Source organism: Lemur catta, chromosome 4, assembly GCF_020740605.2.
Source record: "Lemur catta isolate mLemCat1 chromosome 4, mLemCat1.pri, whole genome shotgun sequence".
Lineage (NCBI taxonomy): Eukaryota > Metazoa > Chordata > Mammalia > Primates > Lemuridae > Lemur > Lemur catta.
Window position 1 is genome coordinate 66,538,241 of NC_059131.1, and position 21,585 is coordinate 66,559,825.

The following is a 21,585-nucleotide window of genomic DNA, read 5'->3' on the forward strand; positions in this document are numbered from 1 at the left end:
AAGGCCAGGGTCAAGGGTCTATCTTCACCCAAACCCACCTTTTGGGTTTTCTAATTTGACTTTTTTCCAGAGCCTCCAGTGGAAGGGGCACAGAGGACTAGGGGTCTGGGGAGTTGGCCTCTCCCCCTTGCCATTACTCTGCACAACCACCTTGGGAGGAAGGTATGATTATGACCCCTGTTTTACAGATGAGGAAAGGGAGGCACTGAGAGGTTAACTGACTTTCCCGAGGTCACACAGTAAGTGGCAGAGCTGGGGTTTGAGCCTTGGAAAATCGGCCTCTAAGAGCTGTTCTCCTTCAGTTAATGTTATAATAATCACAGCTACCATTCAGCTAGTGGCTAACACCTCTTACGTGCCTGGTGCTTTAAGTCCTCGCAGCAACGCTGTCACTTAGGAATTGATGTTCTCCGAATTTCTTATTTCATAGACGAGTAAATCTGGGCTTAGCAGGGGCCTAGGGTGAGGTGACTTCCGATTCTCACAGATGTTAGGTCTGTCTAAATCTGAAGCTTCCATCCTCCTCTGCCTGTTTGACCCCCTGTGTGACTTTGGAGCTTCTAGAGCCTCCGTTTCCCTATGGCTTAAGCCCTCTCCTCCTCCTGGCTTCCCTGCTCCAGCAAGTGTGACAGTGGACGGCTGCCTTGCCTGCTGTGGGGGCCAGGGTCGCCGGGCAACTGCGGAGTCCCTCCTTTCCCCATCGACCCCCGCCGCAGGAGAAGTCGCTGGGCGAGTTGGGGTGGAGGCGCGGGCGGGAAGATGCTGAGGGGGAAAGGTCGGTGTTGTGTCGCGGAGAGGCCAGCAAGGCCGGGTGGAGAAGGCCCCGCCACGCTAGGATTTCGGGAAGGGCCGAAGGGCCCAGAAGTCACGTGCTCCAGGCGGTCGTGCAGGAGCAGACGGTCCTCGGGGAAAAGAGAAGCGCCCCCGACTCGAGCAGGGGGCGGGGAGGGAGCGCGGGAGGAGGCAGGTTCTGGGCAGAAGGGATGGGGGGGCGGGGGAGGCAGAGAGCACGCGGACAAAGGAGGCGGCCGGCAGCCCAGCTGTTTTGAAAAATGCTTCCTGTTTCTTTAAAGGCGCTCGCGGCTCGGGCGGCCGGGGCTGGGGAGGCGGTGGCGGCGGGAGCTGCCTCCTCTCCGGGCGGCGGCGCTGACTGATCTCGCGAACTGGGCTTCTGTGTAAACTGAGGCTAAACAAACACAGATGGAGCGCAGCGGGCGTTCTCCAGAAATGCTGGCAGGGCGGCAGCGACTTCAGATGACACTCTGAGCGCTCCGGGAACGGACGGCCCGGCGGCTTCGCGGAGCCGGCGGCGCAGCTGCCCCGGGCGAGGGGGAGAAAGGGAGAGAGGGAGGGCGGCGGGGAGGGAGGGCGAGGGAGCGGAGGGGCGAGCCAGAGACTCCGCGGTGCCGAGCGCGGCTGCCGGGGCAGAGCGGCGCGCGGCGTGCAGAGCCGGCGAGGCGGGCGCGCGTCCCGGGCAGCCCCACGCCCCTGCCTCGCGCTGTCCGCGCCATGAAGCACATCCCGGTTCTCGAGGACGGGCCGTGGAAGACCGTGTGCGTGAAGGAGCTGAACGGCCTCAAGAAGCTCAAGCGGAAAGGCAAGGAGCCGGCGCGGCGCGCGAATGGCTATAAAACTTTCCGATTGGACTTGGAAGCGCCCGAGCCCGGCGCCGCCGCCACCAACGGGCTGCGGGACAGGACCCAACGGCTGCAGCCGGTCCCGGTCCCAGTGCCAGCCCCAGTGGCGCCGGCCGTACCCCAAAGTGGGGGCGCGGAGACAGCCGGGGAGCGCGGGAGCTCCCGAGCGCCCGAAGTCTTGGATGCGCGGAAACGCGGCTTCGCCCTGGGCGCAATGGGGCCGGGACTCCCCACGCAGCCGCCGCCGCCGCCGCCTCCAGCGCCCCAGGGCCAGGCACCCGCGGGCTCCGAGGCACAGCCTTTCCGGGAGCCCAGCCTGCGTCCCCGCATCTTACTGTGCGCTCCGCCTGCGCGCCCCGCGCCCCCAGCGCCCCCTGAGCCCGCAGTGCGCCCCGCGCCCCCCACACGCCCCGGGGAAAGTTCCTACTCTTCAATTTCACACGTAATTTACAATAACCACCCGGATTCCTCCGCGTCGCCTAGGAAACGGCCAGGCGAAGCGACTGCTGCCTCCTCGGAGATCAAAGCCCTACAGCAGACCCGGAGGCTCCTGGCGAACGCCAGGGAGCGGACGCGGGTGCACACCATCAGCGCAGCCTTCGAGGCGCTCAGGAAACAGGTACGCGCTCCCCACCGCCTGCACTCACTGCGCCCGAGGGCGATTGCCGTAGTGGGTGGGTGAGTGGCCGGGAACTGTAGGGAGGATAGGGGTGTGTTCAGGGGGCAAGCTGTCGCCTCCCGGTCTGACCCCGGGGCCCAGACAGGTTTGGGCAGTCCTGGGGCAGTGACTTTGCCACAGCGTTGGTACGGAATCTTAGTTTGCAAAGTGTGGGTAAGTGTTTGAGATCTCTGGCCCGGGCATGCGCCCCCTCCCACCGCCCCCCGCCGTGGCTAGCCCCGTCTGCGAGTCTGACTTCATCCCTCACATTTCACTTTTATGGCAGAGAGTATTTGTCTCGCAGAGTCTCGTGGGAGCGGTGGGGAGTGGAGAGGGCAATGTGGGAATCTATCTTGGGCAAGAGAGGGGCGGACGACCCTTCCCCTCCAGGCTCTTGTCGTGGCTGGGGGTCTCGGGGCCCCTGTTGGTGGTAGCAAGGCCTGGAACTGCTGCAGTGGAGCAGTCCTGGGGTTGCGGGAGTATAAGGGTCCGGCAGTCCTAGGGAGCCTGTCACCTCTCTTTAGCGCCCAGCTCCCAGTGGGGATGCCTGTACACTCAGGTTGATTCTAGATTCTGCACCCCTGGCCCTGCTGTCCTTAAGAACCTGGGCTGCAAGCCTACGCCCCCTCCCCAGGGGTGGCCTCTAGAATTGGCTGATGGGAGTCTTCCCAGGGGATCCCTTCCACCCCACCCTTCATCCCGTGGTGAAGCTGGCAGCTCTGCTGAGGGGACCAGTTAGTTAGGGGATTCCCTCTGGTGGATCTGCAGAGCTTAGTTCTGGGGTAAGTCCGGGACTTCTTGGTTTGGGGCTGATGGGGGCTTCCCTCACCAGACAGTGCCCCTGTCAGGGTGGTGGAAGAATACTGAACCCAAGAATTACCCATGGTGGGAGGGGCAGCTTACAAGTACACATTAGACAAGGTTGGCACTGCCCTGGGCTTCCAGACGTCTCTTTTTCTTAGAGAGGGGAGATCTAGGAAGGAGGTGGTGAGTGCTCACCGCCACCCCACACAAAGCATGGGGAAGAGTTGCAGGTGAATGTGACTGGTTTGAGGAATGAGTTTTTTTTTTTTTTTTTTTTGCATGCTTTGCAGCTGACTTGCTCTATTACTCCAGGAAAGTTTCTCAACCTTTCTGGGCTTTGGCTAACAAGAAAACGTTTCAGAAACCATGATCTTCTTTTTGGATCATATTCTCCTCTTCATCCTGGGGAGTGGAGTGGGGCAATGGTGCCTGCGTCTGTCCATGGGAAGGAAATTGAACTGTCGGGGCAAAGAGGCCTTATGGCTTTCCAGTCAACATGTCTTGCTTGGGCTGGGGGAGATGTTTGGTCAGTGAGGTGGGGAGCGGTGGGGCATCAGGTGGTCACAGACCAGGCTGGGCCTCTGCCTGCTGCCACACTGGCTAAGACCCTGGGCAGTGGGCACAGTGGAGCAGTCAGTCTCACCCTGGGCCAGCAGCTTTGTGTCTGGACTGGGTAGGGGTGGCAGCCTGTGGGGCGTCCTGCTACCCACTCCCCGGGACAGAAGGATGACAGAAGGGCAGAGAGTTGCCTGTCCACCTGCTCACCCTGCAACTAGGGAAGCGCCTCCCAGACTGGGGAGGCCACGTGCCCAGAGCCTCACAGCTGGTGAGTAGCAGGGCAGGGCTGGCACCTAGGTCCTTTGACTGCCAATTCAGTGCCCTTTCTACCCTTCCAGCTGCCTCTTTCTGTTCTGAGTGAGAGAATATTCATCTGAGTGCTCTATTACATCTCATTTGTCCAGGGGCTTTTACTTCTTTTAACAATAAATTCCGTCTTATTTGATCTTAACAATTATCCCTATCTGGATTGGATCAACTCATTTTATGGAATGGAAAATGAGGCCCAGAGAAGGAAGGAGACTTGTCCAAGTCACCCAGTGGGTTGGGGAAGATGACAGCAGTTTCTGGAATGGCTGCCTAGCCAAATGTTTCCCCCAGTAGCATCGGTGTCAGCATCGTGGGCTCTCCCCAACCCCGGCCCGTGATGTTTGTTAATAATCGAGACTGGGTGTACACTTGGCAGACTCCTTGAGATTATTAATCCTGGTCTCCTTTCACTTCCACCCTTCCTGTGGGAAGTTCTGTATAAAAGGGGCAAGTTCAGTGTTACTAAGCAGAAGGTGAAACCCAAGCCCTCTCAGGAAGAGAGTGTGTATGCACACATAAACACACAGGTACACACACCCATGCGCACGCACATGCTCATGACACATGCCCAAGAGCACACACAAATGCATCGTCATGGAAGTATGAATACATGGTTCCTCCTTGCCCAAACCATCTGCCACTTCCCTAAAAAGGCTGCTAGGCCAGAGTGGATATCTGCCTGTTATCTGAGAAGGAAAGAAATACAGTGCATTTCTGGTCACAGAGCCAGGGGCCGAGGCCACACCTACCATGTCCCTATCATGTCCCCACCACCGCAGCATCCATCTAATAGAGTCCCATGCTCTGGAGGAGCTCTTTCCTCTTCTGGTCCTTAGTCTCCCCTGTAAAATGTACCTTCCTTCTGCCCTAATTGAGACTGGCTGTAGTTCTGGATCTAGGCTCAGGTCTGCCTGTTTGAGATGGGCCCTGGGGAAGGGAGGAAAGGCATAGGGTGGCTCTCCCAAAATGGGGCCATAGCCAATGTGGTGCTAAGATTGGTTCTGGGATCATGGTCTGGGCTGGGGCTTCATTTTCCTGAGCAGCTTCCTGGTATGATGAAAGGAGCACTGGCCTGGGAGTCCAAAGTCCAGGCTTTGAGTCATGTCTCTGTTACATGCTTTCTGTGTGGCTATGGACAAGTCACTGTCCTTCTCTGGGCCTCAGTTGCTAAAGCTGTAAAATGGTAATATCGTTTACCTCGTCCAGAATTACTTTGCAAAGAGCCAATGAGGAAAGGAATGGGAGGTATGACAGCAAAAAACATTTCTTAAGCTTCTCCAAGGTCCTCAGGGCTGCACAAGGCTCTCGACAGATGTAGCATTAAGAACTCTTTAATCGTTTTAGTAACAATCACAGGAACTACCGTTTATCAGACACTGTGCCAGGCACTGTGCTAAGCATGTTATATGTATTGGTTCCATTTAATAAATAGGTATTGTTATCACACCCCTCCATCCCTTGCCCTATTTCACAGATGGTGACACTGAGGTTCAGAAAGCTTACAGAAGTTGGCTGAGCTGTCCTAGCCTTTTGCCACAGCCTGTGGCCTTGTGGATTTTGTGCTGCATGCCACTTTGGCGTGCTGTTCACCAGACTCCAGTGTGGTGGTGCCTCCATGGCATCATACAGTCGCAGCCTGCATAGCTGTGTGTCGCTGTCATTGCACAGCCTGGATTGGAATCAGGGCTCTTGAGGATTTTAACAGCTCTGCTCCTCAGCCTGTCTAATGCCCTGGAGCCATCCAAACTCAGCATGCAGAAGCCAGACGGGCTCCTGTTTTGTCATGATCCACTATCCTCTCAACCAGAAGGGAGCAGGGGAGGGCAGGCTGCAAGGCCGCCTGCGAGGTGCAGGTGGGGAGAGGCCCTCTGGCCTGGTGGGGGCTGTGCAGGGCAGATGGTCAGGCTGCAGCACATGCCACCAGCCCAGCTGCACCAGAGCCCTCCCTGCTGCCTCATGTGAAGGCCATGTGTGCACAGCTGGGCCTGGCCCCTGTGCAGGGCTGCTCCCTGCCAGCTGGGAGGGGTTGGAGGGAAAGGCTGGCCTTTCTGGGTGGGGCTGGAGTGGCAGGACCTTCTGTCTCACAAGCTGTGCCCCCCCGTGGGGTATCTGGTGTGCGTGTGGATTTCCTCTCTCCCCTCAAAGCCCCTCAGCGTTGTTCGAGGGATGGTAGCTTTGGAAGGTGGTGAGGGGCTGTACCTCTCCTGCTGTCCCTAGAGTCCCGCAGGGGTCCTCACCAAGTGGACCTGGGCAACTCAGGGTGGCCCAGGAAGGGGCTTGGGGAGTATGCCCCCAGGTCAGCACCTCCCTCACTCTCAAACCCCACAGGTAAAAGGGAGATGTGGAAGGGGGGCCAGGCAGCCTGTGCACATCCCCTTGGGCGGTGGGGGACAGGCCTGCTTGCATTGGGCTGCAGACAGGTACGTGAGGGTGGCAGAGACCTTTCTCCTATTCCATAATGTCCTCAGTTACCAGGGTAGCTGCCTGTCGAGCCTCATTGCATCGGGCGAGGTACCTTACCTGGGCATGCTGTTGCATATCTATAGTGCTACCTTCCCATGTTACAGATGGGGACACTTACAGAGAGGTTGCAAATTGCTCAAGGTCACAGAGTGACCAGGATCTGTACCCAAGCCTGTCTGGCCCTGGGGCTACAGCTCTTCACCACTAAGACCCAGGTTCTCAGGGGCTAGCCTCGTGGCTGTGTAGGAGGCTAGGATTTTAAAGGACCTATTGAAATTCATCTTGAGAAGGACCTTGAACATCTCTGGGTAGAGTGGCTTTGCCCTAGAAATCTGGCACTCACTGACACGAGATGATTAGAGAACGGTTTCAGATGGAATCAAGCGCTCAGCTGAGTGGACATAGTGCTGTCAGAGCTCTGAGGGCCCAGCAGTCTTGGTGGCCTTCCAGGAGGGCTGAAGGGTGGGCAGGAGTTGGCACAGAAGGAAGAGGGCGGAGGGCTTCGAGGCCATTCCGGCATTCTCTGGCAGGTTCTTGGCTTTGTTTCTTTATGGTGCTTTCCCATGGTTGCCCACTGGGGTCCAACTCTGAGGTGGCAGGCATTCTCATGCCCATTCTTTGGTGAGGAAACTGAGGCTCTGTAAGGTTCTGGACCTACCTAAGGTCACACGGGTGGCCAGGGGTAGAGCCAGGTCCTCAGGCTGCCGGGTCAGTGCCCTTCCTGCCTTTACCTGCTTGCTGGAGCTGGGAGAGGGTCCTGCTGGGGATGGGTGGGATGGAATGTTTTAGAGGTATATAGGGGCCTTGTGCAAATGCCAAAACCTGCTCCTCTGAAGTTGAAAAATCCCTATGGGATGACCATGAGGTAGATCCTTTTCCTTTCCTGGAAGCTGGGCAGTCTGTTGGGAGGGGGAGCCAGGTGGTTCTGCCTCCCCCTCTGGCCTGTGTCCTCTGATCAAGGTGAGCAGACAACTGCTGTGGGGTCCTCTCTGCAGGTGGTGGGGTGGGCTCTGGGCCTTGCTGTGGATGTTCAAAGAGGTAACTCATGGCATCATCAGTCCAGAACTTTCCATCACCAGCTCAGAGGGATGGGCTGTCTACCTCCTCACCTTAGGCTATAGATATTATTCCAAATTTCTAAGCAGAGCCCAGCTAACCCACAACTTCAAAATCCAGCTTATCTCCCACCAGCTGAGAGATCCAGAGAGTTCCTACATGCCTGGAGGTACCACACTTCTCTGTAAAGTGAAAGTGATCATTTCTACCTCACTGGGCTACTTAAAAGATGCATATAGACATTGCATTCGAAACACCCACCCCCTGCCTGGCCTTAGTAGATCACAGTAAACAGCAAGGCGGCCAGGTCTCAGTGGTCACAGAGGGCTGTGCTGCACAGACTCTGGCATGAGTTGCTGTATGTAGTCCCCGCAGCTGGGTGCGGCACACAGCACTGTCCCCACTCCCCAGATGGGGGTACTGAGCCTCAGAGAGGTGGAGGCACTTGCCCAAAGTCACACTGCTAGTAAGTGCCTGGAATTCGGACCAGCTCTTTCCGCCCTACCTCAAAGCTGGTTGCTAGATTCTCGTTTTGCTAGGGTAGCCCAGGCCAGGGTGCCTCTGAGCTGGGCTGTGTGGGGCTGGGTGGCTGCATCCTGGGGTTTTGGTGCCAGGAGGGTCTGAGGAGCCACCCCCAGAGGTGGGGAAGGGGGGGAGCTACCTGAAAGGAGCCCTTGGTGTCCCATATATGGCCACCTCTTATGGTGGGAGCCAGAGGAGCCCAATGGCCATGTGACTTCCTTGGGTGCCAGTCACACGAGCTTCTGGCTCCAACCAGCATGATCTGGAGCCCAGTAGTCACTTCTCTGTTTCCTCATGTGCAGATGGGAAAATAATCTTTATTTGGGGGAAAGGTTTTAAATAGGATAATACTACCTGTAAGTAGCTACAATAGTGCCAGATATATGAGAGCTTAATAGATGCTTTTCTTCTTGTTAGACCTGGAGCTTGACAGAAGCAATGAGACAAAGTGGCAAATCTGGAACAGAACTGGCCTCGAAGCTGGCACAGGGCCTCTAGGTTGGCCTTGGCCTCATGTGTTGCTCTGTAGTCCTGCAGTGACCCTGGGTGGCAGCGTGCAGATCCCTCCCGTGATCCCTGCTCCCTGCCTGAAGCCCAGCTGTCAGGGGCCAGGGACTCAAAGAGCTGGGTGTTTACAGAAAGCCCCAGCAGGGCATCTGAGTGAAAACAGTGCTAGGGGCTGTGTCACGGATCTGTGCCCAGTCCCCGGAGCCTCCCCCGGGCCAGCACTCCCTCCCGCAGCGAGGAGGAGGCAGAAGTGCTGGCTGGCTGGCCCCTGAGACCCCCTTCCCTGCCCCAGGACGGCCAGACCTTGTTTATTTGTTCAGGCTGATAAAGCAGGATTTTCTGGACTCTGGTTAGGAACCAGCACAGTGCATTGTTCTGCCAGCTTCTCTTGGACGGGTTTGGAGCTGCGGCCGGGGCTGGGAGTGGGGTGTGGAAATGTATGGGAGTTGGCTTTCTCTCTCTGGGTTTCCTAGTCTCTGGACCCCCGGGGGGTGGAGGGTGGGGCAGACGTGTGTCCTGGCTCCAGACCTCCTGCCTCTCACCCTTTCTGGATGCCCTTTGTGGGGACCTTCTGCAACACCGACTGTAATAATTTCATGGCCCTCTGTCAGGCCTTACCCTGCAATGCATACGTCATCTCGTTTAATCCTTACCTCCTTGTGGGGTCAGTCCTGTTCCAATATGACAAGGTCACTGAGGCTCAGAAAGATTCTGTACCTTGCCCAAGGTCTTATAGGTAGGCAGAGCCAGATCCAGGAGTTGAAACCAGGTGACAAAAAGGTATGCGTGCTTAGGCTGTATGCCCAAATACTAAATCTTCACCCTCAGAGAGAGGAAAGGTTTTTGAATCCAGTTCAGAACATTCTGGAGTAGATATGGAGGAGATCGTTGTTCACTCACTCCCTCAATCAACAGACCCTTTCGAGAGCCTGTTACGAGCAGGGCCTGTGCTGGGCTCTGCAGACCTGGCCTTCCACCTCCGCTGGCAGGGAGGTGACAGTGTGGGCAGCCAAGGACAGATGGGTGCCGTTGGAGCCCTGTTTAAGGGCAGGGTCCCCTCTTGGCGTAGGGTGTGGCTGGGGAGGTCAGGGAGAGCTCTTAGACAATGTGAGTTTTAAAGTGAGATCAGAGTGGGTGATGTCCCCAATCTGAGGTGACTGCCTTGTTCATGCTTTATCCCCGGGGCCTGGAATGGAGATTTCCATCCTTGGCACTGTCGACATTTTGGGCCAGGTAATTCCTTGTTGTGGGGGGCAGGATCCTGCGCGTTGCAGGGTGTTTAGCAGCATCCCTGGCTTCTCCCCTCAATCTCCCCCTCCCTTGTGATGATAACCAAGAATGTCTCCAGACATTGCCAACCATCCTCTGAGGGACAAAGTCGTTCCTGATTCAGAATGACCGGCCTAGAAGAGTGCCTGGCATATGGGGGTGCTCACTAAGTACTTGTCGTGGATGTGCCGAGTGGTCCCCGTCTCTGTGGGATACGGGTTAATCAGTGATATGGACGCCGCGTATAGATCCTAAAGAGGCACAGGGAGAAGGGAACCAGGACCCTTGGTTGCTGGGTTTTTAGCCATGTAGGCGGACAGCACATCATAGGGACAGTAGGATCTAGTGGTTAGCACCCATCAGACAGATTTCGTGGGGACATTTCCACATTACAACACAGGACTCTGTTCCATTGTGCCATAGTCTTCGTGGCTTTTTGCTCATGCAGCACAGATGTCGGTAGACGATGTTAAAAACTTAGAGGCTCCATCTCTTCACCCCACACAAATCCCTGCGCAATTAGTAAGCATCTAGTTGGTGATGAATCATTGACAAACGGGTCAAGTTTGTTTGGGGCTGTAAGTATTTATTATGCAATTTTTGTCCGTCCAGCAGCACCCTAGGTCCAGAGGGCATATAGAAAAAGATAAAACAAGAAAAAGGAAACCAACCGTGTTTGTGTCTTTCCAGCTGAGCACTGACAGTTTCCTTCCTGTGTGTTCCCAGAGTCCCAGGTGCCCTCTGTTAGGACATTATGTCACTCTTGAGTGTAAGCTCACTGAAGTCAGGAATCAAGTTATTAATTGTTGGACCCCCCAAGTATCCAGCAAAACAAGTGCTGCTGAATGAATGAATGGAACATCAGAGCTAAAAAAAATGTCTGTTCTTTCAGAGAGACTCCTTTTCAGGGAGGGTGGAGGACAGAGTTCTGTCATGATGGAATTCACTGTGCTTTGATTTGGATGGATTGAATGAGCAAGCCTCAGTTTCTTCCCCTGCAACATGGGAATGCGGATGTGTCCCAGAGCGGATGCATCGAGATGTGCATGTGTGTAAACAGCAGGTCCTTGGAACAGATCATAAAATGAGGGTGGGGGGCCCAGGCGTACCTCAGACAGGCCACTTCCCCCACACCTGCCAGGCCAAGGAGGGTGTGGGGGTTGCTTGCTCAGCACAGAGACCCCTGCAGACCATCCTGACACCTTCTTCCCCCCAGGTGCCGTGCTACTCATATGGGCAGAAGCTGTCCAAACTGGCCATCCTGAGGATCGCCTGCAACTACATCCTGTCTCTGGCGCGGCTGGCCGACCTCGACTACAGCGCCGACCACAGCAACCTCAGCTTCTCCGAGTGTGTGCAGCGCTGCACCCGCACCCTGCAGGCCGAGGGACGTGCCAAGAAGCGCAAGGTATGCGCCAGCTGCTTGGGCAACAGCCTCTGGGGAGGGCAGGGGAGGTGGGAACAGGAACTTGGGGTGCCATCCTGCTTGTGCCCAGGATTCTGAAGGGGCCAGAGAGATCAGCTCTTGGAGGTTTGCTGAAGGTCCCCCCAGCTTCAGGGCTCTTCACACATCCCTGGGATTATGAGTGTGACCCTACTCCTGGTAATCAGGCTTCTGGGTGACCTTGGACAGTCACCCGGGGTCTCTAGGCCTGGGTTTTCTCATCACTTAAACGCAGAGGACTGTTTAGCTCTGAAGCCCTTTCTGGCCTTAGGTGCTCTGGTGCCGAATTCCCCGTGTGGTCCTATCAGGACGAGATTCCCCTGAGCAGGGTGACTCCCAGGAGAGCCCTCTGGCAGGTTCTGGGAAGGTGACTTGGCCTGTGGGTTACCAGAGGCTGTGCATTAAGGCAGGTGATACTCATTCATTCATTCATCCTGGAGAGATTTATTGAGCCCCAACCATGTGCCAAGCAAGTTGGGCGGTGGTATAAAGATGACAAACTCATGGTCCTGGTCCCCATACAGCTCACAAGATGGTCAGAGAGACCCTCCTGTAGGTAGGTAAGGGCAGGACAGTGTGGCTGTGCGAGGGGCAGTGGAAGGCCAGGCAGAGGGGGGACAGGTTAAGCCTTCTGCCCCAGGGAGTTTGAAAGGGCATCTTAGCGTAAGTGGTGTCTGAGCTAGGACTAGCAGGACAACCAGGAGGTCACTGGGCAGATGAGGGATGGAACAGCATCCGAGGCAGAGGGAACAGCTTATACAAAGCCCGCTGTGCTTGGGAAGTGTGTGCAGGAGGAAAGGTGTTGGGCACAGCTGTGGTCCCCAGGTGGCCTGTGCTTCAGGCATTTACAGTCAGGGGTGAGTGCTGAGCAAGGCTCATTGCAGCCCTCTGAGTCTGTTTCTGTGTGGCTGAGGGGAGCAAGACAGAGAGCAGGGACTGGCCTGTGTCTGTGAGGAGAGACGCCACGAGCCCTGGAGCAGGAGGGCTCCCCTGACATTCAGGCAGCTTGGTGACTCTGTCTTCCTCCATCCTTTCTTCTTTCCTGGCCTGCCCCTCCCTCTTACCCTGACATCCCTCCCCCAGACCCGCTCTCAGGCAGGCCCCTGGGTGGGTTCTCCGGGGGTTTCCCAGAGACCCCCCCCATGGACGCCCAGGCCCATGCCAGGGAGGGCTGCGGCACCTCCTCATCACCAGCCCTGCCGCTAATTGAACCTGCATTCCTGGGAGTGATTTAATGCGGACCAATTAGATGAAATCCTCATCAAGTGGGTGAGAGAGGAAGCGCCACTGGCTGCGCTGGGCGGCTTTCCTCTGGAAAGTGACCGGGTAAATGAAGGCGTGATTGATGGCTCCATGCGGCGCGGTGACAAAGGAGGTTCGTAAACTCTCCGTGAACTTCCCCTGGCATCCAGGCCTGTTGTTGGAGGTGTGGATGGGCAGGGTGGGCAGGCACCCCAGTTGCCCGGCCCCCTCCCCCTGCCTCCCCTTCTTCACCATGGAAAGCGGGTGCGCAGAGCCCCTCCCTCCGCTGGCTCCTTGCCCAGAGCAGGGTCCTGGGCTGGGAGGAGGCTGTCCCCACCAGTGAGGAAGAGGAGTAAGGAGGGTGAGGAGCCCTGGCAGAGCGGAGTTTTCGGTTTGCCCCAAAGTCACCTCAAATCTAAGGCACCAGCCTTCCCACTGTGTGGATTGGGAAGCTGAGGACACAGACTGTGGTTAAGCGCACCCAGCAGCCCTGGGCTCGAGTCCTGGCTCACTACCGACCAGTTGTGTCATCCTGGACCCATTTCTTACCCTCCTCTAGCCTGTTTTCTCATTGATAAACGGGGACAGTGGAAAACACTCACTCGTGGGCCGCCTTGAAGATGCAATGAGTCACTGCGTGAGAGCGAGGGGCACCCAGGGCATGTCTGTGGTGTCACCCGCATGGCCTCCCCACCCTCAGGTAATGGGACCCGAAAACACTTGTGTTTGAACTTGAGGCTCATCCTGCGGGGCCTACTTAACTCAACTGCCTTGGAGGGGCTTTGGGGGCCAAGGTGGGAGTTCCAGGGTGGAAATAGTCTCTTTCCACTCTGCCCCAGCCAGCCCAGGCCTGAGACCACCTCCCGTCTCCTGGCCTCACTCTGCCTGTGGTGGGTGTGAGGTCACCCTGCGGGGTGTCTTTGCCCTGATGACCTTCATGGCCTCACAGGCTCACATCATATCCATGGTGATGCATTTCCCGAATGAAGACAGGAACCAGTGGGGACCAGTGTTCATTTTGGAGCCCCCAGACCACTCCCTGCTTCGGTAGTTTTATCTGGACAATCAAGATTTGGCCCTGCAGCCCTGCAAGCGTGACTGTTGGTGTGTCCCAGGCAGTCAGATTGCTTCTGGTCTCGTGACCTCTGGTGTCCCTGGAGCCCTTGCACACTCAGGCACCGTCTTTTAGGCCCCTGTGACCCACTTTTTGGGCACCTGTGCATTTTCTGCCTGAGTCTTTAATTGCTAGTTGTCATCCTCCTTCTGTCTGTCTGTCTGTCCTAATCTGGGTGTGCTACCCCGCTCCTTCCCCACCCCCTCGGTTGGGATGTGTGGCGTCACACTGAGACCATCGTGGCTGGCCTGAGCTAGCCTCTCTCGGCAGCTGTTCTGCTCTGGGGGTGGATTCACTGGGCCCTGAGACTGAGGGGCCTGGAGCCCCAGGGGAGGGGATTTCCTGCCTCCTTTGGGCCCCTTGCCCTGACCTTTTGTTTGGAGGGTTCAGATGGTTTGAATGGGGAGCACATCTTTAGACGGGTCCTGGCTTTTGAGTTGTAACTGGAACCTTGCTAGCTTATCCTCCTCCTTTTGTGGCCACCAGCCTGGGCCTCCGAGGCGCCACCTCCACTTACCAAGATTCTGTCTGGGGAGCCAAGCCCCGGGACAATTAGACCAGCAAATATTTTTTCCTCCTGTGTGGGACTGTTTCTGTGAAAAGGCTTACAAAGTTCTAATGGTAAATTGCACCTGGTTACAAGTTTACGGGGAGAGACTGAGGACATGCTCAGGTGAGACAGGATGTGCCACTGGCTGCTGTGGGGTGGCTTTCCTCTGGAAGTGACTGGGCACATGATGGGCGTGACTGATGGCACCCAGCCACGGTCCAGGGGAAGCCAGGAACTCACACAGCAGGTGCAGGAAAAGCCCCTCCTTCCCAGCCTCCACCTTCTGCTGGTGTCCATCCCCTTATAGGATATGTGACCACCGCAGGGGTCCCCAAGCAGGAGACAGGGCTCTTAAAGCTCTCCCTGGTACATACACCCCCCCCCTTCCTTCTGTGGACAGCTGTTGACCACTGTCTATGTGCCAGACACAGTATAGACAGTGTAGACACAAAATAATTTGCCACATACCACCAAGCGGCAGTTGAACACTCTTTGGTCTAGAGGGTTTGGGAATCAGGAGTGGTCAGGGTGAGAAAAAGGAAAAGCAAAGAGAATTCTTGCTTCTGACATAAGCCTCCAGCAGTCAGCTGCCACCAGGAAGCTGTGTTGGGGGCCTTGGTGGGCAGGAAAGCCAGGGAGGTCACCCAGAGCTCTGCTGGGGCATGAGGGGATGGAAGAGGAGTGACAACTAGAACCTTCCTTCCAGGGGTCTTCTCCACCCTTTCTGGGTCTGGAGGTATGTTCGTGGGCTGGATTGGCATCCAGTCTGTGCCACCACCCCGGGCTTGCCTGTTGGCCTCACCTTTGAGAAGGCCCTGAGACTGGACTCCTGGACCCAGTTTGGTTCTGAATGGCATTGTGAGTGTGTAGTTTCTTTGCAGGACCTGATTTCAGTCCCTGTCACTCAGGGTTGCTGGGGTCCCTTGCTGTTCTTCCCTGGAAGATGAGACAACCACCCAGCCCTACTTGCTTCCTAGCCCCTTCCCACCAAAACTGAGCCATGCTGGAGTCTGTTGCCCCCTACACGTGTCTGTGGTTGTGGAAGCCCGTCTGGTTAATTAATTCCTGACCAGGTGTGTGTGGTGGGGGACAGCTTCATGGTCACCCTCCTAGCAACTCAGCTGCATGTTAACTGGGGTTTAAAGCCTTAGGCGCAGCAACTTTGATGATGGGCCTGCCGGGCAGGGCTGCAGGAGGCTGGGGGGCAAAGGTCTGGGCTGCAGGCTCTGGGGACAGTGGGCAGATGTCTGCTCTAGTAGCTGAAATGATGACAGTCATCACCAGAGTGATTGATGGCTATTTGAGCCATCCCACGTGGGGCCTGCTCCCTCAGACTATGTCCACAGAAGGCTGGGCGACCCTCCTTCGGGACAGCTCCTTGGGAGGTTGAGCCCCAAGTGTCCTCAAATGTCCTCTGAGGTCCCATGCATTTCTCATGGGCTGCCCTGTCCCTGCGGGGCTGCATTAAGAATGGGATTTAAAGTGCACTGGGCTCACCCACTAGGCATCCTCTGCCCATCTCAGCCCTTCCCAGTGCGGGGATTGGGGACCCCAGGCCAGTGAGTCCTCCTTTTCTGAGCCTCACAGGATGTGAACTTTGAGGGTTTGGAGCCCCATTTGGAAGCCCCAGTAGTACAGAGGGCTGTGTCAGAAGCCGCCCAGCAGAGCGGCAGGCGGGAGGGGTGGAAGGCTCTGGAGAGTTCAGTTCTGACTCGGCTGCTGCAGCCGGAGATAATGCATGTTAAGCACCTGGCTCTGGGCCACGTTTCTGCAGCTCCTGTTTTTAAAGCAGCAACTCCTGGGAGCTTCTGAGGAGGAGGAGGAGGGGGACGAGGAAGAGCAGGAGGCAGCAGAACTGTTCTTCCACACCTGGGCTGGGTGGGCCTCCCCAGACCTGCTGAATAGGAAAGGGCCAATTTTCTACAATCTAGGGCACCCCTGTCCATCGATGTTAAGCCATTGAGCAGTAATAATAACAACAACAACAGGAGCAGCAGTTACTAAACTTGCCAGCGTGTTTTGAGTCTTGGTAACAAAGTCCCTGCCCTCAAGTTGCTCACAGGCCGCAGGTTGGGGTGGAGAGAGAAGATGACCTTATGCGCCAACCGAAGGGCTGTACCAGGGGCCCTGACGGTGAGTGGGGGCCCCAGGGTGGCGCGCTGCAGTGGCCGTGCCTGCGGGAAGGCTGGGTCTGCATGTCGGGGAGGTTTACTCCTAGCCCCGGGGGTGATCCGGAGCCGGAGGCGGCATTTAGGCTGGGTGCCACTTGGTCAGAGCTGTGTCTTCCCTCTTTTCCCTGCTGCTTTCTGGGAGGGGAGGCAGGTCGAGGGTGGTCTGGCTCCTCTGCGGAAGAACGTCCCGGGTGCAGACTTCTGTAGCTTCAGTGCCAGGGACAAGATGACTTGCACACAGGTTTTGGGTTGGGGAAGAGGGGTTGGTGTGAGCCAAGGGTGTCAAAGGGGGCCCCTTACTGTCTGGATGGCTGAACCCAGCCCTCCGACAGGACCCGTGGGCGCCTGCCCCTTCTGTGGAATGTTCCCAGAGCCTGGGCCTGCCCGGATCCAGCCCCTCCTGTGTCCCCACCAAGAGCCCCTGTCCTGGCTTTATCCCCACTGGGGCCTGGGTCTCCACTGTGAGGGGGCAGCTGTCATAAGTGGTTTCTGAGGCCCTTGCCAGCCTCACCTCAGTCCATCCTTCTGCCTCGATGACCGTCCCTGTGTTACCTCCTTATGCCCATCATGGCGTTTCACACAGATCTGAAAGTCCCTCCTGGAGGCTGCCAGGGCCCAGTGCGGTGTGTGCAGAGGGTGTGGCTCGTGTGCCAGGGACTCCTGTCACCAGCCCTGAGGTGGGGCCCAGTGTTGGTCTCTCAGCCTGAGGGATTGCCCGAGGTCACCTAGCCAGTAAGAGAGGGGAGCCTGGCTCCTGCCACTTCCCTGTCCTGCCTCCCACGTGGGGTGGAGTGGGGGGGGTGGTTCTCATTTCCAAATCCTCTGGACCAAGTTACTGAGTTAAATGCCATCTGCTTTCAGAGCCATGGAGTCCATCTATGCTGGGAAAAAAGGGGGGTGGGAAACCACCATCAAATTCCCCTCCAGTCATAAAAATGGATGCAATTTATTTTTTCTGGCATTCCAATTACATAGACGTTTGTCGCCAGCTGTTTGTTCTAACACGGAGTGTTCTCTCAGCTGCCGTTTCTCTTCTCCCGTTTGACACCATTAGGCCACAAGTCTGGCAGGGCCTGGGCTGGAGGGGTTGTCGGCCAGGGAACCTTCCAGGTGAGCTGAGCTGGCTTTCACCGAACGCGCCTTAGAGGTTGCTTGGGTGGTCCCAAGGCAGGGTCGAGGCTGGGTGCTGCTTTCTCTCTCCTTTCACCTGCTCTCCACCCTCTCCTCCTCCTCTGTCCTTTCTCAGACTAATCCCTCTCCCCAACGTGCACTCGCAGATCCCCACCCTTCTCCCCAACATGCTGGGTACGAATGAAAAATCCGGGTCTCGGACATCGAGAGAAAGAACCCACCATGCGTGCTCAGAAAGTCTCAGACACGTGGGAAGCCCCCGTGCTGCCCTGAGTGAGCACTCTTGGGAGTGCAGAGCACCCTCCTGGAGCACATCCTTGAGCCAGGACTCCCCTCCCGAAACCGCTGCAGAGTCTCAGTGGCCCTCGGGATGCTGGAGAAGGGGTGTCTGTGTAGGGTGGGGTAACGCCAGAGAACCCTGCAGTTCCTTTCAGTTCTCTGCGGTGCTGTCACTTAAGGGACATGGCAGTACACTGGGGAGGCCTCAGCAAAACCGTGAGGTAGGCCGAGTGGAGAGTTTTGGGGCCAGAGACCCGGGTTTGAGTCCTGGCACTGTCCCCTCTTGCTGTGTAACCTTGGACATGTTACTTGACGTCTCGAATCCCCGGTGCGCCCATCTGTAGTGAGACCACGCATACCCTCCTTGGCAAAAGGATTAAACAAGATCCCGTATGAGAAAGGGCTGGCGTTTTCTCAGTGAGTGCCAGAAAGGAAATCTCATGAATTTACAGCTACAAGGTAATAACTTAATTGGAACCCCAGGAAGAAACACCTCAGGAGAGGGCAGTGCCCAGGGTGGACGGACGACTGACCGGCCGCAACGCAGCTGAGGGCCAACAGTTAGTTCTCTAGTGCCTCAGCCCGAACCCCCGTCCCGCACCTGTAAGGTGGGGCCACGCCAGAAATCCTCGGATTTCAAAGTGCTTTCATTCATTCCTAGAACATGCGTAACGTGTGGTGCTGCCGTCACACCTATCAGCAGGCCACCACCAACAGTCACACCCGCCGTGTGCCAGGCACATCACGCGCGTCGTCTCTGCCCCTCGCCACACAAACCCCTCAGTGCACAGCGGGAACGCGAGGCCAAGAGAAGGGCAGTCCCTTGCCCAGGGCCACGTGGCCAGGCAGTGGTGGAGCTCAGATTCGAACCTTCTGTCGCTTTGGTTCCAAACTCTGAGCTCTTTGACTCCTGAGGCCTGCCGGCTCCCTGAAGCTCGCACACTGCCCGCCACGGTGGCCCGCGCCTGGGAGGCCCCCAGCAAGTGCCCAGTGTGGTGCTGCGGTGCCTGGCCCGTGGCGACAGCTCTTACATAAGCAGCTGGGCTGCAGCTCGTGGAGACTCCATTTAGCTGTGGGGAGCCCAGAGCCCGCTGGTGGTGGCGGTGCTGGTGGTGGTGAGGGGTGGGGTGGGCTGGGGGGCGTCATCGGCTCTGAGCACCCCCAGCGCTGCGCCGTCAGCAAGGCCTGACACCGGGTTAAGTCGCCTGGCGGCCTCTGGCTGCAGCTGGGAGCGCGCCTGGTTCCCATTCGGGCGCTGTGGTTTTGATTAGCTGTTCTGCGAGGCGGGCCTGCTGGTGAGTCCATGGGAGCTCCGCTGGAACAGAGGGTCCCCCGCCCAACTGCTGCGGCCCCCCCTCCTGGCAGCCCCAGACTCCAGATGTTCCGAGCGCTCGCTGGGAAGGCCTGCTGGCGCCACGGAGGGCAGAGGGCAGGGAAAGCACGCGAGCTGGAAGCCCAAGCACTCAGTCACCGCAGGCCTTGGCAGCCCGCCCGGCCCGCTGCTGGCACATTCCCCAGCTCTCCCCTGGCCATCTGTTCCCAAAAAAACCCTTTCAGAGCCTCATCATCACTCAGGATACAACAGCGCGAGCAGCTGGTTTGGAGGCAGCAGGGAAAACCATGCAAAAGGTTCTTTGTGAGAGAGGAAACTCGCTTATGAATAACAGGGCTGGACGCCGTAAAAGTTGGCGGCTGGAATTCTTGTTTCTCAGGCGCCGCCGTTTTCTCTTGACTTTTTATCTCTGGTTTTCATTGCCCGCCCCCCGCCACCCCGTTTTTGTTTAATGTTGTTTCTTCCTCTTCTCACACCAGTTGTGACTTTTCTTCCTCCTCCAAGGAGCCTGAAGTCCACCTCATTAGTTCTGGACGCTGCTGAATTTTCTTTTCTTTCTCAAAGGTGTTAACACTGGGGATGGTTAGAAGTGACTTTTCCTAAGACCTCGCTGGAGGGGACAGGCGAGCAAGAAGGTACCTGGGAGGGCACATCAGTGTTGAGGCTCTAAACAGGCATCGCTGCAGCGGTCATTCTGCCATCACCCTGAATGCACCCAGAGTGTGCAGATGCCAACAATGTCCACGCAGGGGCAGGGCCGGGGAGACCAGAGAGCACGCAGAGACCCCCACCAGCTCATCAGAGAGCAACGCAGAGATGCTTTGGGAGGACAGTCGCGTTCATAAATACCCCAGCGCCTGGGCCCTGCAGCTGATTGCAGCATGACATGAAGCCTTTTTTAAGCACTGCCTGCCGCCGCCGCCAAAGGCCTCTGGGAGATGTCAGCCTGGAATCTGGGCACCTCTTGGGAGCAGTCACCGGATGGCCTGTCCAGGGGCTGTGGGGTCCTGGGGCAGGGCTGGCAGCTGGGAGGCCAGCCCTGGGGAGGAAAGGAGAGAAGGGCGAGGCCTAGCCGCCCTCCTCACGCCCCTCTGGACCCCGAGGGAGGAGCTGAGTCAGGCCTGGGGCTGTCGGGTGTCAGGCGATGGTGATGTGATGGGGGACACAGGGGAAGGGGACTGAGGGCTTTCTTTTTCCTTTCTCAATTCCCTTCACCCGTTTTCCCATCAGACCCAGAAGCCCTGGCAGCCCCTCACCCCAGCAGTGGAAAAAACCCATCATCGCCACTGCTGTGGGTGGCCGGCCTTTCACAAGCCTCAGATTTGGGGCTTTGGAGGGTGTTTTGCATTTCATCTGCACTTTATTCAGCCCCTTGCACCTCATTCCTCTTGCTCTCCTCTCTGCTTTCCTCCCAGTCCCAGTTGGAGAGACGGCAGTTCTGGCAGGACCAAATATTTATGTTTATCGCAATTTCAGGGCCATTAATCTCTCTATCTGAAGGGCTCAGTATGAGCCCACGGGAGCCTCCCTCCCACCACGGCCTCTGTGGGCAGGTGTCTCGTCTGGACTTTGGAGCTGGTCTCAGCTCTGCCCTTAGGGGCTGGGGGGGCTGGGTGCTCAAGTGTCTTAGTCTCGAGGAGCCCGCTCAGCTATCTCCTGCGTCTATGCAGCCGTCAGTGGCAATAAGGGTATGAAATCATTCTGCGAAAACTGCTCTCCCTCTCATTCTCCTGCCTGAGAAGTTGGTCTTCACGAGGCCACAGGGAAGGAGGAGCTCCTGGGGAAGGAGGAGTGGCCGCTGGGGATGGTGTGGAGTCAGTCTAGTGACCAGAAATTGCTTTTGAGCCCTGAGGTTTCCAGAGAACGAGGGGAGGGGAGGACTGGGCTGCCCTGCCCACTGCACAGCCTTGAGCTCCGCACCTGGCGTAGTGGAAGGCGTAGGACAGAGGGTGTCAGCAGGCCCTGGCTCCCCACCTGTCCTCGAGCAGGTTGTCCCATTTCTGCCTACCCCAGAAGACCAGAGACCCCTGCCCTCCTAGCAGTCCCAGGATAAATATTTCCAGAGGGCAAGGTTGGGAGCCATTTCCTCCTCTAAGACCTTCCTGCCTTCTGCCCAGAATTCACAGCCACCTGGGCTTGTCACACTACCCAGCTGCCCAGGCCCGTCAGTCCCACCAGAGCCCCTCCTGGCAGCTCTGCCGAAAGGCAGTCAGACAGCCTCACTCCATCCCCTGCTCAGGAGCCCTCGGGAGCTCTCCACAGGTCAGGAGATGAGGTCAGACTCAACAGGACACCTGATGGCCATCCCCCAAGTGACCTGGCCTGAGCCGGTCACTCCCTGTGTCCCAATTTACACCCCAGCAGTACAGAACTCCTTGCCCAAAGGGGCTATTTTTGGCCTCTGTGCTCATGCCGTCCCTTCTGCCTGGAATGCCCTTCTCCCCTGTCTGTTTGGCTAACTCCCGCTCATTCTGGAAGGCTCTGTTCCTCCTGGAAGGCCTCCCTGACCCCTACCTACCCCAGCTTCCTCCTCAGGGC

General features: G+C 57.2%; 1 protein-coding gene across 1 annotated transcript in view; it reads left to right on the forward strand.

Annotated features, from left to right (window-relative positions):
- Window positions 1–1,425: 1,425 nt before the first annotated feature.
- The window catches only part of ATOH8 (atonal bHLH transcription factor 8), a 32,101-nt gene continuing 11,941 nt past the window's right edge, over window positions 1,426–21,585 (forward strand). The window contains exons 1-2 of the mRNA XM_045550003.1: window positions 1,426–2,256; window positions 11,000–11,191. Coding sequence (XP_045405959.1) covers window positions 1,510–2,256; window positions 11,000–11,191 — 939 coding nt within the window. The 5' untranslated portion in view covers window positions 1,426–1,509. The remainder of the gene's footprint in view (window positions 2,257–10,999; window positions 11,192–21,585) is intronic.